Genomic DNA, 16511 nt, shown 5'->3' on the forward strand with positions numbered 1-16511 from the left:
AGCTGTAGACAGATGCTTCAGTTAAAACCAGCTGGTCCTCCAAAACCACAGGCTAAACTCTGTAGCTCCATGCTAATGGCATAAACAATCTAATTCACCACTTTCTATTAACATTAGCATAGTAAAAGTTAACTTACAGAGAACAGTCCATTTTCAAACTCTTAATGCTCCGCAAAAGAACCTACAGAAATCAAGAGTGACCTGCTTTTGCAGAGCAGAAAGAATTTTTCAAAGATCCCACAGCAGGCTTTTGAAAAATACATACCCACAGAAAGACCAACTTGTGGGCAGAGCACCTGCCATACTGAAAGGCTACTCAACGTTTTCAAGACAAGTTGCCTTTATTCTGGGATTTGTGACTAAAAACACTTCTCTCAAAAAAAACCCCATACAATTTAATCACAAGAAGAAATGTGACATACTAAGTAGCATCACTTCAAGACCTCCTCACACTGCAGTTTTCTTGTTACAACACACAGACAGACACCCAGGCTCCAGTACACAAGCCACCCTGCAGGCAGTGTATGACATAAGAGCCCCTGCTCCACACATTTTTCAGCTTATTCACTGCTTCCTATCTGCATTTAGAACAAAACACAAAGATAGTCCCTAACTGTCATGAGCTACTTCCACCTTTCTGTATGAAATTAAATTAGCTCTGTCTCTATAAAGCAATCCATGTGCAGGACGTACATCAGAAACTGAGCAAGGCTGATGTCAGGTTCTATGTTTTCATTTTCCTTCAAACATACAAAAAAAAGTATAAAAAGATATCACCTTTCTAAACATAGATCAATGCAGCAGATTAAATAAAAAGCCCTAGAACATCACACAGGGAACAAGAAATGAACAATTCCAACGGCTAACAACTAAGTGGCCTTCACCACAACTACACAACCAACAGTTCTTATAAGATTTCCCTATCTTAGCTTTCACTGAAAACACGGAAAAAAATATTCCAGTTGCGCTCTGGTTTTGCATTAAATTGACTCGCTCAGTTTCTGGAATGTCCTCTTACTGCTCAAGCTTCTGAAATCTCATCACTACATTTTTTATTGCCTTTTAAGTAGTCTCTCTGGAATACTTCCTGTGCTAGCATAGCACATGCTAAAAGATAATTAAATAAGGCAGGTTTTTTTATTCCAGCAGAACTGATTGCTCTCTCCCTCAAAGGAAGGATAAATTCAGCCTCATTATCCTAGCCAGTGAAGATAAAAAGTACATGTGCTACACACCATTCTGCCCCTGAGCATGTTGAATGTCCTAGTAATAAAGATGGCTATTTCCAAGTTCAGGTCCAAAGGAATTTGAAGGATAAAATCCTGCTCATCTCTTGCTGTGGTCTACCAATCTTTTTTTTTTTAATCATTATTATACAAGAAGACAGACAAATTATAACTTCAGACCATCTGCATGATGAACTACATTGACACATTCCTGGAAAAGTAACATTTAAGCATTCCCTTTAGTCCACTTTTCTCACTAGATGAGGCAGCACTCTGTGCTTACAGAGGGGCAACAACTGTAAGCACAGATATGCCTGAAAATTCCTGATTTGCTTCAAGAAACACCAGACTAAAGGAAAGTCAGGTTGTGTCCTGTCTCAAAATGCAGCCAGGAGCAGAGGCTTCAGGGAAAACAGGAGAACCTAACATGAAATGGTATTTCCCCAGCATGCTCTTCTGCTTTCTAGGATCTTTTTCTCAGCAGTGTTAGTGTATAGAATCACATTCATTTTTAATCTCACAATCCAATTTTCTTGCCTGAATTTATCAAATGGCTTTTCGAGTGTCTGCAAAGTTTTGACATTTACAACCTCATATTGCAACAAGTTCTAAAATTTAACTGCATATTGTGCAAATGGAAATGGCTTTGTTTGCTCGGAACCAAACAAGGTGAATTGATTTGACGCACTGCTAATTCCTGTGTTCAAAACTGAGTCTTCCCTATTCACCTTTGTCTATCCCTGTCTTATCTACCTATGACATTACTCATCACTTCAGACCTCTGTAAGATTTCAAATCAATTACCTTGCCAGCCTGAAAGGTATCAACAGATTTAGGATCTCTCCACAGCCATCATTCCTTGTTCCCCAGATCATCCCTGGTGCTCTCCTTTGGGTTTCTAGGTCCACTGTATACTTTTCGAGATGGTGAGGATAAGCCCAGAACTACACACAGTATTTAGGACACAGGCAATATGATGGCACAATATTTTTCTCTTTTGTTCTCTGTATCCTTTGTAATCAAGCCCAATGTTGAATCCGGTCACTTGACACGACAATTTATAGTTACCCACATCTACTGAAACCTTCTCCTGAATGACAACAATCAGCAGAGAACCAATCACTATGTATGTACAATAAGGATAATTTTTCCCTATGCGTGTCAGATTAGATTTTTCAACTCTGAATTTTATCTGTCATTTTACCATCCTGTCACTCAGTATACACATCACGATATACCTCTGCAGCTTCCTGCTGCCAGCTTTCATTTTTACTGTCCTGGACAAGCTATTACAATTAGAGCACTATGCAGTGTTCATTACTGTTTAATGAAACCAGACATTCAGGTATCAGTACGAAAGAAGAAGCCAGATGCAGCGACAAACCTACCACCAGAAATTCTGCACAGCACAGCTAGTCTAAAATTCCCCACCATTTTCCAGGGCCCCAATTAGATGTTTTGGTAGCTCTATCATGATGGTGTCACACACCTTCACCACCCAGAAGCAGTATTTGCTTGCCATCCGCACAGGTTCTTTGAAGCTGATGGTCTGAACCTGTTCCCTCATTCCCAAAGGAGGTGTGAGAAACAAGATTAAAGCATTGCTGTCTCAAAGACTGCTGACCAAAGCTAATCGTCACTCCACAGAAGAAAACAGTACGGCAAGATACAGGATGGCAACCACCAGGTGCAGTTGGGCAAAGATGTGGAGGATGTGAAAACTTGAACTGAAGCAAGCCATAAAAAGGACCCAAGCAGTGCACATGCGGCTCTCTGCCCACTGTCAGCTCCTCAGGGACTCCTGACTCTTCGCAGGACCTCCAAGACCCTGACATACTCATGGTAGTGACTATTCTCGCTATCCTATCACAAACTCTAGTTTAACTTTCTATCTTTATTCCTCACTTTCCTGTTGCTGCCTTTCATCTATTGCCTTTTTTGTAATAAAGAAAGCCTTTTGATTTACAGCACTTGATCTCGTTTGTATCTTTATCTTGTCTCAGGGATTTCAAATTAAACACTCCCCTAGCTTTAGCTAGGGAACATTACAGGAGGAAGAGGCTCCTGCTTCTTCCCAGACAGAACAAATACAGGTTTGGAAAAGCAGGGCCACATCCACCCGGGATTAGAAGGGAGGCTAGGGCAGGCATTCCCCCCTGCACTGGCTGTGAATCTCCTCTATTCTAGGCCAATGTTTGCTGTTGCCAGAGGAAACAGACAAGACATCTGGACAGAAATAGTTTGGGTTGGAAGCGACCTTAAAGAACACCCGGTTCCAAACCTCTGCCATAGGCAAGAACATGTCCCACTGGATCAGGCATCCCAAGGCCCCATCCAACCTGGCCTTGAACGCAACACAGAGCCGAGCCGGAGGGCAAGCAGCGGTGGCCCAGTCGGCATCAACATTCACGAACACGGCCCCCGAATACCGACAAGGGTTTGGGTTCGATTTGACGGTCCCTGGTCCTTTCTCACAGCGCCTTCGCTACAGCCGCGCTTTTCCAGCCCCAAGGCGAGCCGCGGCGACAAGGCACAGGCGTTTATTCACCTCGTTGCTCTTCCATCACACCCGGATGTGAATTGGGGCGCCTCCCAAACTTTTCTCCGACTCTAAGACCGTCGGGAAAACAAAAAGTTTTCCCACGCGTTTGTTGCCAAGGGCGACCGCGAGCGAAGCGCAGCCCCCAGCTCCCCCACTGCTGCCCGTGGGGGGTCCCTGGCCCCGGCAGCTCCCTGGGCAGACGCCGCGGGCCGCTGCTCACCCGGCCCCGCGCCCACGAGTGGGGAAGCACCCGGGGACACCGGGAAGCGCCGGCCCCGGGCGCGGCGAGGGCGGAGGGGAAGGCCGGGTCGGGCTTCAAGGGGAGACGGGCGGCTTCTTACCTTCACCAGCCACATGCCGGTGTTCTGCTTGACACCAGTGAGATCCACCTCGCCCTTCTCGCCCATGGCGGAGCAGGTAGCGCGGCCGAACCGGAGGAGCGAGCGACGCGCACTGACGGCTTCGCGTCCGGAGCCTCCCGGCAGCCCCTGGCAACGAGCGGACAGCGTCCTGCGGCGGACAAACCTCCTCGGCTCGCGAAGTGCGTCACAAGAGGGAAGGGGCGGGGCCACAGCGCGGGGCGGGGCGGGCGCTCCCTGAGGGCTGCGGCGGGTTCGAGTCCCGGTCCCGACGCAGCCGCTGCGGGGCGTGGGGAGTAGTGGGGAGAGGAAAGGTTTGACATGGCCGCCAGGGGAGGTTATTCTCTCCCTGCACGGGAGGGAAGGAATAAATCATTATTCTGTGATTCTATGTTAAGTGAATGAATGAGATTTAAGCAATAAATCCTGGCCAGCTTGCAGTTAGGAAGACTGTGATTGTAACAGGAGTTTAGCGCATTTACTAGTTGAAACAAGCGACAGATCAAGTGTTGTGTATCTTCGTAGAACCATAGAATAGTTCGGGTTGGAAGATACCTTAAAGATCATATAGTTCCAATGCGCCTGCCAAGGGCAGGGACAGCTCCCACTAGATCAGACTGCCTAAAGCCCCATCCAACCTGGCCTCGAACACCTCCAGGGATGGCGCAGCCAGAACTTCCCTGGGCAGCCTGTGCCAGTGCCTCACCAACCTCACTGTGAAGAATTTCTTCCTAATGTTTAATCTAAGTCTTCCCCCTCTTCATCGCCCCTAGTCCTATCACTACAAGCCTTTGTAAAAAGCCCCTCCTGAGCTTTCTTGTAGCCCCTTCAGGTACTGGAAGGTCTCTTAGGTCTCCCCAAAGCCTTCTCTTCTCCAGGCTGAACAAGCCTAACTCTCTCAGCTTGTCCTCATATGAGAGGTGCTCCAGCCCTCCAGTCATCTTTGTAGCCCTACTCTGGACCCTTTGCAACAGTTCCGTATCCTCCTTATGGTGAGGATTCCAGAACTGGACAAAATACTCCAGGTAAGGTCTCACAAGAGAGGAAGAAAGGGGCAGAATCACTTCCCTCGACCTGCTGGACACACTTCTTTTGATGCAGCCCAGGACTTCTGGGCTGCCCAGGACTTTTGGGCTGCAAGCATGCATTGCCGGCTCATGTCAATCTTCTCATCAACCAGCAACCCCAAGTCCTTCTCCACAGGGCAGCTCTCAATCACATCACCTTCTGTCCTGTATTGAAACCATGGATTGCCCTGATCCAGAGAGAAACTTCTCTCTGACTGATGCTCCAAGCCACTGAAGCAGGGCTGGCTAAAAGGAAAAAGGACAGTTCTGCAGCAGAAACAAAGAACAGACCTGAACTCACCAAGAGGACACAGTGATGAAGGAGATAAGATAAAGGCTACCAGAGGCTTCTGAAGACCTCAGAGAAACTGTGATGTGCGTACAAGAGTGGGTGATAAACTATGATAATGAGCTCTTGGAAAAATAATGTTTAACCAGTATTTCTCAGAATCTGTGTGAATAGATGTGTTTAACCAGTATAGAAGTCATGTAACCAGCCTCAACAGTTGGACACACTAGGTGAAATTATCCTCTGTGTGCCCCGGAGCTTCTTAATAAAGAATAACTATTTAATAATCAAATTGACATTGATTATTGAGTTCAGCTTTTTCATGGCATCACATGGGAAGAGTTCACTGGAACAGGGTGTCCAGGGAGGTGGTTTAGTCCTCATCCCTGGAGGGGGAAGAAGTGCTTAGGGGTACAGTTGGGCTTGATCTCAAAGGTCTTTCTGACCTAGTGATTCTATGATCCCGGCATGCTGGAGCATGGCAGCAGCATGCAAAATGGCGTAGAGAAACTGGAGGAGCAGTCTGGAGAGAGGAGAGCCCACCGTGACAGTGGTCTGCCATGTGGCTGTGAAGTGGCAGACTGGGAAGCGGCTCCAAAAAAGCAGTCAAAGCATCACAAGAGTGTCCAAATGTCACAGAAGTGAGAAAAATGAACAGGAGAATCATTTACCATGGATAGAAAGGTGAGAATTATGCTTAGCCTGAAAGGGTACTCACAGTGAAACATTGGAACAGGTTCTCTGGAGACGGGATGGCACCTCGGACACTGAAAATGCCTTTAGTCAGGAGAGAGCAAGCACCTGCCAGCTCTGGCTTGAGACAGGAGTATTGGATTTAGACAACCTAAGTCCCTGGTTTATGACTCTGTCCCTGTAGCTGGAGAAGTTTCCCTAACATCCAGTCTGTTTCCCTTGTGGCAGCTTAAGCTCATTATTTCTCTCCTATCCATCATGGACACGGAAACCATTTTATTACCTTCTTCTTTGCACTTTTACTTTACCCCTTTGGTTTGTTTCCACTTATACTAAACGACCTCAGTTCATTTAATTTTGTCTCCCAGGTCATATCTTCTAAATCTCTGGTCATGTCCATTGCTCTCTGAATTATCCCCAGTACGGGTTTACTTTTCCTTGAAGTCTGGTTGCACAGCATTGAAGGTCATGCTCTGTCTGAGACTGCACCAGCAGGAAGCAGAGAGTATCTCTGGTACAATATATAAGGCATTGCTCATCCAGCGTGCAGAAAACGATCTCAGTATTACATCTCAGAAATTATAGTCTGTCTTTCTAATTTATAGGCAAGCATTTAGGTAACCAAGGAGGGTGATGCTTTTATGCATATCTGAAGCATCTGCAGCTTACATTGAACTATTTTTATTAGTTTTAATTACATTTAAAGTTGTCTTTTGTTTTTACATTGGAACTGCTCTTGTCTGCAGAACTCGGCTGGGAGTATGGATGGAGCTTACACTGTTAGTCAGCTACCACTGAAAATTAAGATTTCATTAAGACAGCCTTATCCTCAAAATCCCTTCACCACAAGAAGGATGTTGAGGCTCTGAAGCGTGTCCAGAGAAGAGCAATGAAGCTGGTGAGGGGGCTGGAGAACAAATCTTACAAGGAGCGGCTGAGAGAGCTGGGGTTGTTTAGCCTGGAGAAGAGGAGGCTGAGGAGAGACCTTATTGCTCTCTACAACTACCTGAAAGGAGGTTGTGGAGAGGAGGGAGCTGGCCTCTTCTCCCAAGTGACAGGGGACAGGACAAGGGGGAATGGCCTCAAGCTCCACCAGGGGACATTCAGGCTGGACATCAGGAAAAAATTCTTCATGGAAAGAGTCATTGGGCACTGGAATAGGCTGCCCAGGGAGGTGGTCGAGTCGCCTTCCCTGGTGGTGTTTAAGGAACGGATGGATGAAGTGCTTAGGGACATGGTTTAAGGGAGTGTTAGGAATGGTTGGACTCGACGATCCAGTGTCCTTTCCAACCTAGTGATTCTATGATTCTATGAAAAAATGATGATAATGGAAGCAGATACATTTCAACAGTGGTAAACCCAGCCACTGTTCCCAGGGCTGTACAACCCTCAAATATTATAGATCTAAGACCCCTAGGTTTTCTTCACCTGAAAAAAAGGTAATCAACACTGACAAGCATCATCACTTTACAGTTTGCTTTTGAGTCCTATTCCACTGATTCTTTGTGCTCTACATAGGACAGTTTGTACCTGGGGTGTCTTTGAGAACAAGCCAGTGAATTCCCTTTGAGAGAACCCAGAGTCACAGCTGGGTATCCAAGCAGGTGTGGACACAGCCATATCCTGCTTCTTTCTGTGTACCCAGCACCGTGTTCTGACATAAGTCTGAGAAACACTGCACCCTTGACAGCAGCCAAAAGCTCTCAGGCCATTTTTCAGGACACATGCTGTTCCCAGCTCTGCCATAGAACAACTTGGTGATAGGTCTGGCAGAAGTGAGGGGCTCAGTGATATGATTTTCCTAGAATCACAGAATGGATTGGGTGGGAAGAGACCTTATATATCACCTGGTCCAACGTCCCTGCCATGGGCAAGGACACCTTCTACTAGACTAAGTTGCTGAAGGCCTGTCCAACTTAGCCTTGAACACTTTGAGGGGCAGGGCAGCCACAGTTTCTCTGGACAACCAATGCCAGTGTCTCACCACTGTCGTAAAAAATTTCTTCATTGTGTCCATTCTAAACCCACCCTCTTTCAGTTGAAAACATTTGCCCCTTGTCCTGTCACAACAGGCCCTACTAAAATATTTGTCCCCATCTTTCTTAAAACCCCCTTTAAGTACTAAAAGGACTCTATAAGGTCTCCCATTTCTCTTCTCCAGACTGAACAAGCTCAACTGTCTCAGCCTTTCTCCATAGGAGAGGTATTCCAGCCCTCTGACCATTTTTGTAGTCTTGCTCTTGACCAGCTCCAACAGGTCCGTGTCTGACTTGTGCTGTGGACTCCAGAACTGGGTGCAGTACTCTGGGCGCAGTCTCAAATTTTCCCCTAAGACAAACATTGAATTAATAACAAAACTGTCCCACTGCCACCGCCCCAGGTCCATCTGCATGTTCAGATCATACCCTCCAACACCTTTAAAGAAGAAAAATTTACTAACAGGAGTGACATTTTCAGCAAGGTGGCATCATAGTGGATTTGGATGAGCCTGTTCTCCACTGGATGGTGGATGGAAGGAGAGGAGCTCTGCTTGCAAGCGGCCTGGTTGCAGACAGCAGCAGCATCTCTGCCCACCTTGGAACTCGCTTGGAGAAGGAGCCCATAAGGAGCCATAGCTCCTATTCCAGGCATCAATGACAATTGCAAAAACCTCTGTAAAAATCTGGCAACTGGAGTGGCTCAGCTGGCAACCCAGAGGGGAAGGCGGCCAGGCAGAGATCCCTCCTGGCTCCCTCCAGGGAGCCTCTCCAGACCTGTTTCCATGGAAACTGAATTTAAAGGGACAATAAGCATGAAAAGAGCACATTTTCATTAATTCCTCATTTAAAATCTCAAACTTCTGTTTGCCGAGGACACATTTAGTGCCACAGAGGAGGATCCGGGAGCCAGCTGCTGAGCAGCAGAGCTGTTTGTTAGTCACCCATTTTCTTCTTTCTTGTGAAGAAACGGATGTTGTCTCTGAGGAGTGTCGTGGTTTAACTCCAGCTGGCAACTAAGCACCAGACAGCCACTCACTCGCTTCCCCCCAGTGGCATAGGGGAGAGAATCAGAAGGGTAAAAGTGAGAAAGCTCATGGGTTGAGATAAAGGCAGTTGATTAGATAAAGCAATAGATGTGCTTGCAAGTGGAGTAAAACAAGGAATTCACTCACTGCTTCCAGTCAGCAGGCAGGTGTTCAGCCATCTTCAGGAAAGCAGTGCTCCATCACATGTAGCAGTTACTTGGGAAGACAAATGCCATCAGTCCAAATGTCTTCCCCCTTACTTCTTCTTCTTCTTTCTCTAGCTTTATATGATGAACATGACATCCTGTGATGGGGAATATCCCCTTGGTCAGTTGGGATTAGCTATCCCAGCTGCATCCCTTCCCAACTTCTTGTGCATCCTAGCCCGCTCGCTGGTGGGGTGAGAAGCAGAGAAGATCTTGACTCTATGTAAGAACTGCTCAGCAACAACTAAAACCTCAGTGTGTTATCAACACTCTTTCCAGCACAAATCCAAAACATAGCCTCATACTAGCCACCAGGAAGAAAATTAACTCTACCCCAGCCAAAATCCACACAAAAAGATAGGTGGCCAAATTCAAACTTACACAACCTTTCTCTGTCTCCTTCCCTGCCTCACCCATCCAGCTAGGTGAGGTGAAGAGAGTGCAGTGCCACCAGCAGCTGAACAGATTTTATATTCATTAGTTTTAGGAATGGGCTAATCACTGCAGCCCAATGGTGTTGGTTGAAAACCAGTGCAGCAGAAGATGCAAAAAGCCTCTTGAAGCTAATGGGATTTTTACCATTGGAAGCTCATGAGTTTCCCTCAAAGCTCGGCCAGGGTGACGGGGGTTGTGCTCCTGGGAGCTGAAAGTAGTCCCACCCAAGATATTGGTAATGGACACCACTGAACAAGTTTCACTGAAAATGTTTATCGAAAATCAAATGTTTTTTTTTTTTTTAGGAGGGGAAAGACATACTGGCAAAGTGAATTACACATAAGAATGCTCAAACCACTCAGCTGTATTCTCTTCAGGGAAAACCTACTTTATTGTTGACTAGTGCTAAAGCGTGACACCTGGCTGTATTCTCTTCAGGGAAAACCTACTTTATTGTTGACTAGTGCTAAAGCGTGACACCTGGAAAGGCTCTTCAGCTCCTGACATGGTGTGCACATCTCCCCAAGGGTGCCCCTGCGGACAGCATTCATGCATATGTTGGTCACTGATTTGCGAGTCAGTGGTTCCCACTGGACGAAAGAAGAGTTGGACATGCAGGCAGAGATCTGGCCAGTGAGTCTGGAGGCCACATACTGTCTTTTCCTGACCCCCCCTAATAGCACCAAACAGAGGAACCTCCACAAGACAATTCTTGAAAGATGTCAGGATTCCTTTCCCTCAGCCTCACTGGTTTTAGTTGCAAGATGATTCAACATAATTCTTGTTCTCTGCCTGGCAGGAAGAAGTCATGGGATAACATTGTTTTAAAAACATCAGAGGTCTTGATGTAAACTACCTTTTTCCCCTATTTTTCCTGGTGCATAGAAATTCCTAGGGAAGTGAAGCAGCCTATGTAGGAATTATATAAAATAGAGGATGTGATAATTAGTGTATTATGAACTAATACAACTCAGAGGTCTATATTGCTTTCTGTGCAGATGTTCCCAAAACTTCCACACTGGGTAAAGTAGCAAGTGACAAACAGTTTTCATACACTGGTTCAAACAAATCAGCTGTAATCACACTGAGCTGCAAGCACTGAATTATATTAAGCTGGTAGATCTCAACTCATGTCTCAGTTTATAAATAAGGCAGAGTCTGTGCGTGGAATTTTAACAAGAGGAACAAAATTTCCCTACTCCAGGTGCATGACAACAGAGAAGAAGATCATTGCCTTGAGTGACAGAAAAACAGAGTTACAGCTGTCTCTGGCATGTTTTCACTGCTCCACCAGCAATGACTTTGCAACCCCCCTGTATTTATTACTTCCTCTATGGTGGATGAGGAGGAAAAGTATGTTATCTGGTACAGGGCAAGGAGGAAAGGGACTGCAGGTACTGTGAAGTCACATTAAACACATGAAAGCCACTTCCAATCCAGATTGCTGCAGTGACTATGCTGCTCTGGGACTCACACTCCAGCTGTGCCACAGGCACATCACGATGCTTGTGTGGCTGGAGACAAGTAGGGTTGAGAAGAGTTTGGGAGAGGCTGTGAGGCTGCCCAGGTCTTGTCAGCTGCCTGGCTGGCCTGAGAGCTGGGCAGCCCTGAAAAGCCAGAGGCCACAATGTCCTTCCTGTGGCCACATGCAGCTCAGTTATCTCACAGCCCTGAGACTTGGGTATCTGAGACCAAAGCATTCACTTAGATTCATGCAGATAGAAGACTTCATTTTGGTGATTTTTCACTCCTCTTTGCAGCAGGTCTCCCTGGGGATGACTGGAACATCCTTCTTTTCTGGCTGCTGGTGCTGAGCACATTGCAGGACCACCATCTCCTTGAGTAACACTTCACATTTGATGGGAGCCCTTGCCATCTGCTAGTGATTCCTGGTAGGTTTGGGATTTTTCCTTATCTATTGGTTCCCAGGTTTTCAGAAGGCATTTCACTGGGAAGAGGTGATGCCCCAGAAGCCTACTTTCACCTTTCCTCTTCCTTGTGGGTGGAGTAACACTCACAGTCTGTTTTCTAGCATTTCCATGTGCTGGAGGAGCTGAGTTCTACACACATCAGGAGGCTTCTTGAGTTAAGCTGTGTACACAGGAGCTGTGCTGGGCCTCCACAGGTTCAAAACATTTGGATCTGGAGCTAGAGCAGAGATCTGCTGCCAGGCACAAAGGGAAGATCCTGCAGAAGCTGACTTTCACTCGAAAGCATTGAGACAGGAAGGAGACTATTCCTCCAATAGCTAATGTTCTGACTTCATTCATTCCTATCAGCCAACCCGCTCATTAACAAATTAAGGTGAGCAGGGCATTCATTTTGGAAGAGGAAAACTAATGGAGTGAGATTGCTACAGAGCTGCGTGTCCTACTTCATTACAAGTAATGAGCGAGGGTCTTTCCTGCAGCCTGAAGATCTGATTTCACAGCCATCAAAGAACCCATGTGTGCAAGAATTGAATCTCAAAACTGCCATTAATGCTTGAACTGCCAGGGCAAGCAGACGGCAAACCTTTGCTACTGTCTTCAACTGTCATGTGTTTCTCTTGCCTGCATTGCAGATGGTCTGTGTAACTCGGAAAAAAAAAAAAGACGGAAACATCTGCAAAGAGGCAAAAAATATCTAGGCAAAGCACTATCATTTATTTTGGAATATAAGAAAAAGAAGTCTATGTAGCTTATTCCCAAAACAGAGTATGGGCCACCAAGCTGCATATCTGTTTCCTCCGGCAGCAAAGGATTCTCTGTGCACCTCTTTAAGGTCAAAATATATGTTGCAGCCATTATGTTTTCAGACTGTCTTTGAGCAATACATTAATAACAGACTTGTTCAACCCAAGCTGTTCTGTGTCAGAGAGTGCAAAAGCAACAACCTCAGGGCAGAGCTCCCATTTCATTACAATGCTAGGCAGTATGAAATCCTAAACATCACACTTCTGCATGAAAACACAAATCAAAAAACCAGTTCTGATCAGAAGGCAAACTTAATTTGTTAATTAAACCTTTTAAATTCTTTCAGTGTTTTTACAGCCCCACATTTTTGTGTATGCTATCCACTGGAGAACACCTGGTTTTCAGGTTAGCAAAACAGCAGCTGTGCTTACAGTTTCAACCATGCCATCTCTTCCATCACAATAACAACATTCAGCGAGTTTGACTGAAGGCAGCTTGGCCTCTTATTTGTTTGGATTTTCACCATGTCAAGGAAGGAAAAAAAAAAGAGAATGGAAAGATGCAGGTGCAATTTTTTTTAGAAAAAGGAAGAAGACACTTGTCAGAGAATTTCAGATGCTTGATCTGAACCTAATTTGAAATAATTTCTTAAAAACTGACCATAAAATTGACATTATCTCTTTAATTCAAGGTCCCCTTTACTTCCCTCTGGCATAAAAAAGTATTAGCCTTTTTTTTTTACCAGCATCTCTCAAGAAGGGGTTTTAAGCATGCAACATTTTAAACCCAGAAATAGTACAAAGGTAATGTGAGCTCTGAGCAGGCTGTTATTTTCTAAAGTGCTTTTTCATTGTAGGTTAGTAGATGTTCCATAGAACTGAGTGCTACCTGTTCTCTGGTCCTCCACTCTTTTACCTATTGTCTGTTCCTTGAGTTTTCTCTGGTAATTTACTACCTCAGCATGAAAGGTCAGTGATACATACAGTCACTTATCTCCTGGACTTCCCAATTATGACTTGGTGAAGAGTGAGGCATTTTCTGTTCAGCTACTAAAGAAATAATGTTTTGAATGGATTTCTTTCCCTTGTGTTATAATTAAACAAACATGATTATATGTCAGTGTTATTGCCATAATTATGTAGGTATAGAAAGCACACGGTTGCCAGGGTATGTTATTGATACATAAATTAACTCCTAATGGACTGTTGTTTTGCAGAGGGAGCTTTCCAATCACCCTAGGAGAAAACTGTGTGAATGAGCTGAGCTAAAACAACATTAGCAACCAGAAAAACAAACCTAGAAGGCTCCGGTTAGGAACCCAGCCAGCCTATTGTATAGGAGTTACACCATTTGAATATGGATAGGACTGGCTGACTACCTCCTGCAGCTGCCCATGACTGACAGCATAGGCAAGCATATGAAATATCAAGACTATATATCTATGACTGCATCTGGTTTGTGGATACTGTTACTCGAAAACTGATCACTCTGGTAGCCTGCAATGCCAGATATGTAACAGCTATCTTTAGAGGAAACCAACCACACGTATTTGCATCCAACCTCATATTCCACCCTTGTGTCTGGTTGCAGCTCAGCACCTCCCAACAAGCTTTCAATGAGATAATTAACTGGAGATGGGAGATGTGTCTGCCTCATTACTGCTGTGAACTGCCTGCAGGTTCCCTCCAATGCCTTTCCACCCAGTGCCTAATGGCCCTTACTGTCAGCTTTCTTTTTTTTCTCCCCCTAAGTGCCAATTGTTGGCACTTCTCTAAAACAGTGCTAGTAATCTAATAAATATAATTATATGAAAGTGGTTTGTCTCTTCGCTGCATAAGCTAGCAATGCTACTATGGGTCAGAGCAAAATATGCTCTCTTTGCTGCAAAGAAGGGCTTTCCTGCAAAATTGAGAAGAATAAACTGGAACGAATAGGAAGTGTTATGAACCTGAAATTGGATCACATTTTATTGGATTTCTGTTGATGGATGAGGTTAAATAAGGTCTAATTTTTTTGCCTTCCAGTTAATGAGTATCTAGTTAATATAAATATGAAAGGAGAGCAGAAACGGCATTGCTGTCAGTGGGAGGAAAATAAGCAAAAAGGGAACAGAGGGAAACAGCAAACAAAACCTGAGAGAACAAGAAGAACTGATGACAACATGGGTGCCAAAGGGTGGTGAGAGGGGCAGGGAGCACAGCTAACTGCATGTTGCTTCCTTTTGTCTTCTGATGTATGGCATGTGAGGCTGAAGGAAAGAAAGATGATAATTCTGGGATTATTTATCATCAGAGACTACTTCCTCATAGGCTGCTGCTTGCTGAAAACCTCAGGCTTATTCCTGAGAATGACTTCTCCCAGAGATTGAAAGTTCAGCAGCAGCAGCCTTTAAACAGCTTGCAAGTCCAGCTCCCTCCAGAAGCTCACACTCTGTTTCACACATGCTTGTTATCTCTGGAGACCCGATATGATCAGGAGTTCACTCTTTGCAACACATACTTTTAAGGATGGATCACTGAAGCTTTATCTAACAAAACTGGACATTGTTTCTTAAAGATACCAGAAGAAAAAAATATACATAACAAAAAGCCATTTCTGACAGCAAGAGATTTCACTTCAGTGCCTGCAATATTTTCACTAGCTTTGCAAACCTCATCCTGTTAATTCTCCCTGCCCTAAGGGGTCGCAGGAGGTTTCCTCCTTTCATCCTCTGGCTCATGGTGGCTCTTGCTGTTCTGTGAGTTCAAGCTCGTGGCCCTCGTTCTGCCAGGGTACTGCATAGTCACCCTCACTTAAATCACCTTCCTGATTGTTACAGCATTTTCAAGGCTTTACTGTTGTAGTCTTATTCTTACCCATACACCTTCTTAAAACCCCTGTCTCTCCTGCAGGACCAGTGCTACATCAGTCACATACAACATTATCCTTTCAGCATTTTTATTAGCAGAGCTTTTACCTAATCTGTCCTTTCTCAGTCTTGGGCTCAGAGCCCCTCAGCAAATCAGCTGCATCTTGCTTTCTATGCTGTTCTTTGAGAAAGGGTATTCCCTCTCTGCTCGCCTTGCCTTGCCTGGTGAATCTGGTTTATGCCTGCAAGGCACGTTGACTGGTTATTTCTTTATAGAACAAATGGAGCATAATCTTTTCAGGAACACCCCAATATGAGCCACGATGTGTCTCCTACCATCAACATCTCCGCCTCTAATTTACTGATTTGCTGTTAAAGCAAATTCCTGCTATCGTTTCTGACTCAGCTGACTTGCAAATAAATACCAAAGAACAATGCTGGCCCCAGCCGAGATTCTCACGCATCTCGCCATCCCTGCTGTGCATCACCAGCACCTCCGATGGTTCCTGGCTACCACTGAGGATCCTAATGCTTTTAATCAGGAATTGAGACAGCAATGACTTGAAGACAGCCATAGACTTTATCCTCATTTACAAGCATGTTATGCAAGGCAATAACATCTCCCTGACAGCATGACAGTTAAATTACCTGGACATTTGTTTGTGAGGAGATCTTCTGTAGTGAGGGAAGGTGTGGTTCTGGTGATGCTAGGAATAATGAAGTCTGATTTCTCATTCGCTTGTGTCTTGCTTAACCAACGTCAAGTCCTTCCTTTGACTCAAATGGGCTTTCCCCCATTACACACACCCCATTAAATCTGAAATATTAATAGTATTGTAACAGACATGTGTTGTTTTTCAACACATATAGGGTTAGAATTAAACATGGGAAATACTTAAGCAATTTTGCAGCATGTCAGCACATGGCAATGTTGATGGCAGAGCTGAGACTAAATTTCTGGGACTCGTCTTCCTTGCCATTTTGTTCTGATCTCAGTGACATACAATTGTGCTTCTGCTGAAGAAAACCCAAACACAGGCAGTCCCTTGTGCCTGCCGGCCCCTTGTGGGCTTTCTAGGCATTCAGAGTCCACTACAGAGAAAAGCCCACTGCTGTATTAAACATATTGACTGCCCGATAAACCTTAGCTTTTGAAAATCAAGGCAG

General features: G+C 45.0%; 1 protein-coding gene across 2 annotated transcripts in view; it reads right to left on the reverse strand.

The window, feature by feature from the left end:
- The window catches only part of GTF2F2 (general transcription factor IIF subunit 2), a 91981-nt gene extending 87672 nt beyond the window's left edge, over positions 1-4309 (reverse strand). For both annotated transcript variants that reach the window (XM_054061236.1, XM_054061226.1), the window contains exon 1: positions 4110-4309. In XM_054061236.1, the coding sequence (XP_053917211.1) occupies positions 4110-4175 (66 nt within the window). In that variant the 5' untranslated portion in view covers positions 4176-4309. The remainder of the gene's footprint in view (positions 1-4109) is intronic.
- Positions 4310-16511: the final 12202 nt, after the last annotated feature.

This window comes from Cuculus canorus, chromosome 1 (genome assembly GCF_017976375.1).
Source record: "Cuculus canorus isolate bCucCan1 chromosome 1, bCucCan1.pri, whole genome shotgun sequence".
Taxonomy (NCBI): domain Eukaryota; kingdom Metazoa; phylum Chordata; class Aves; order Cuculiformes; family Cuculidae; genus Cuculus; species Cuculus canorus.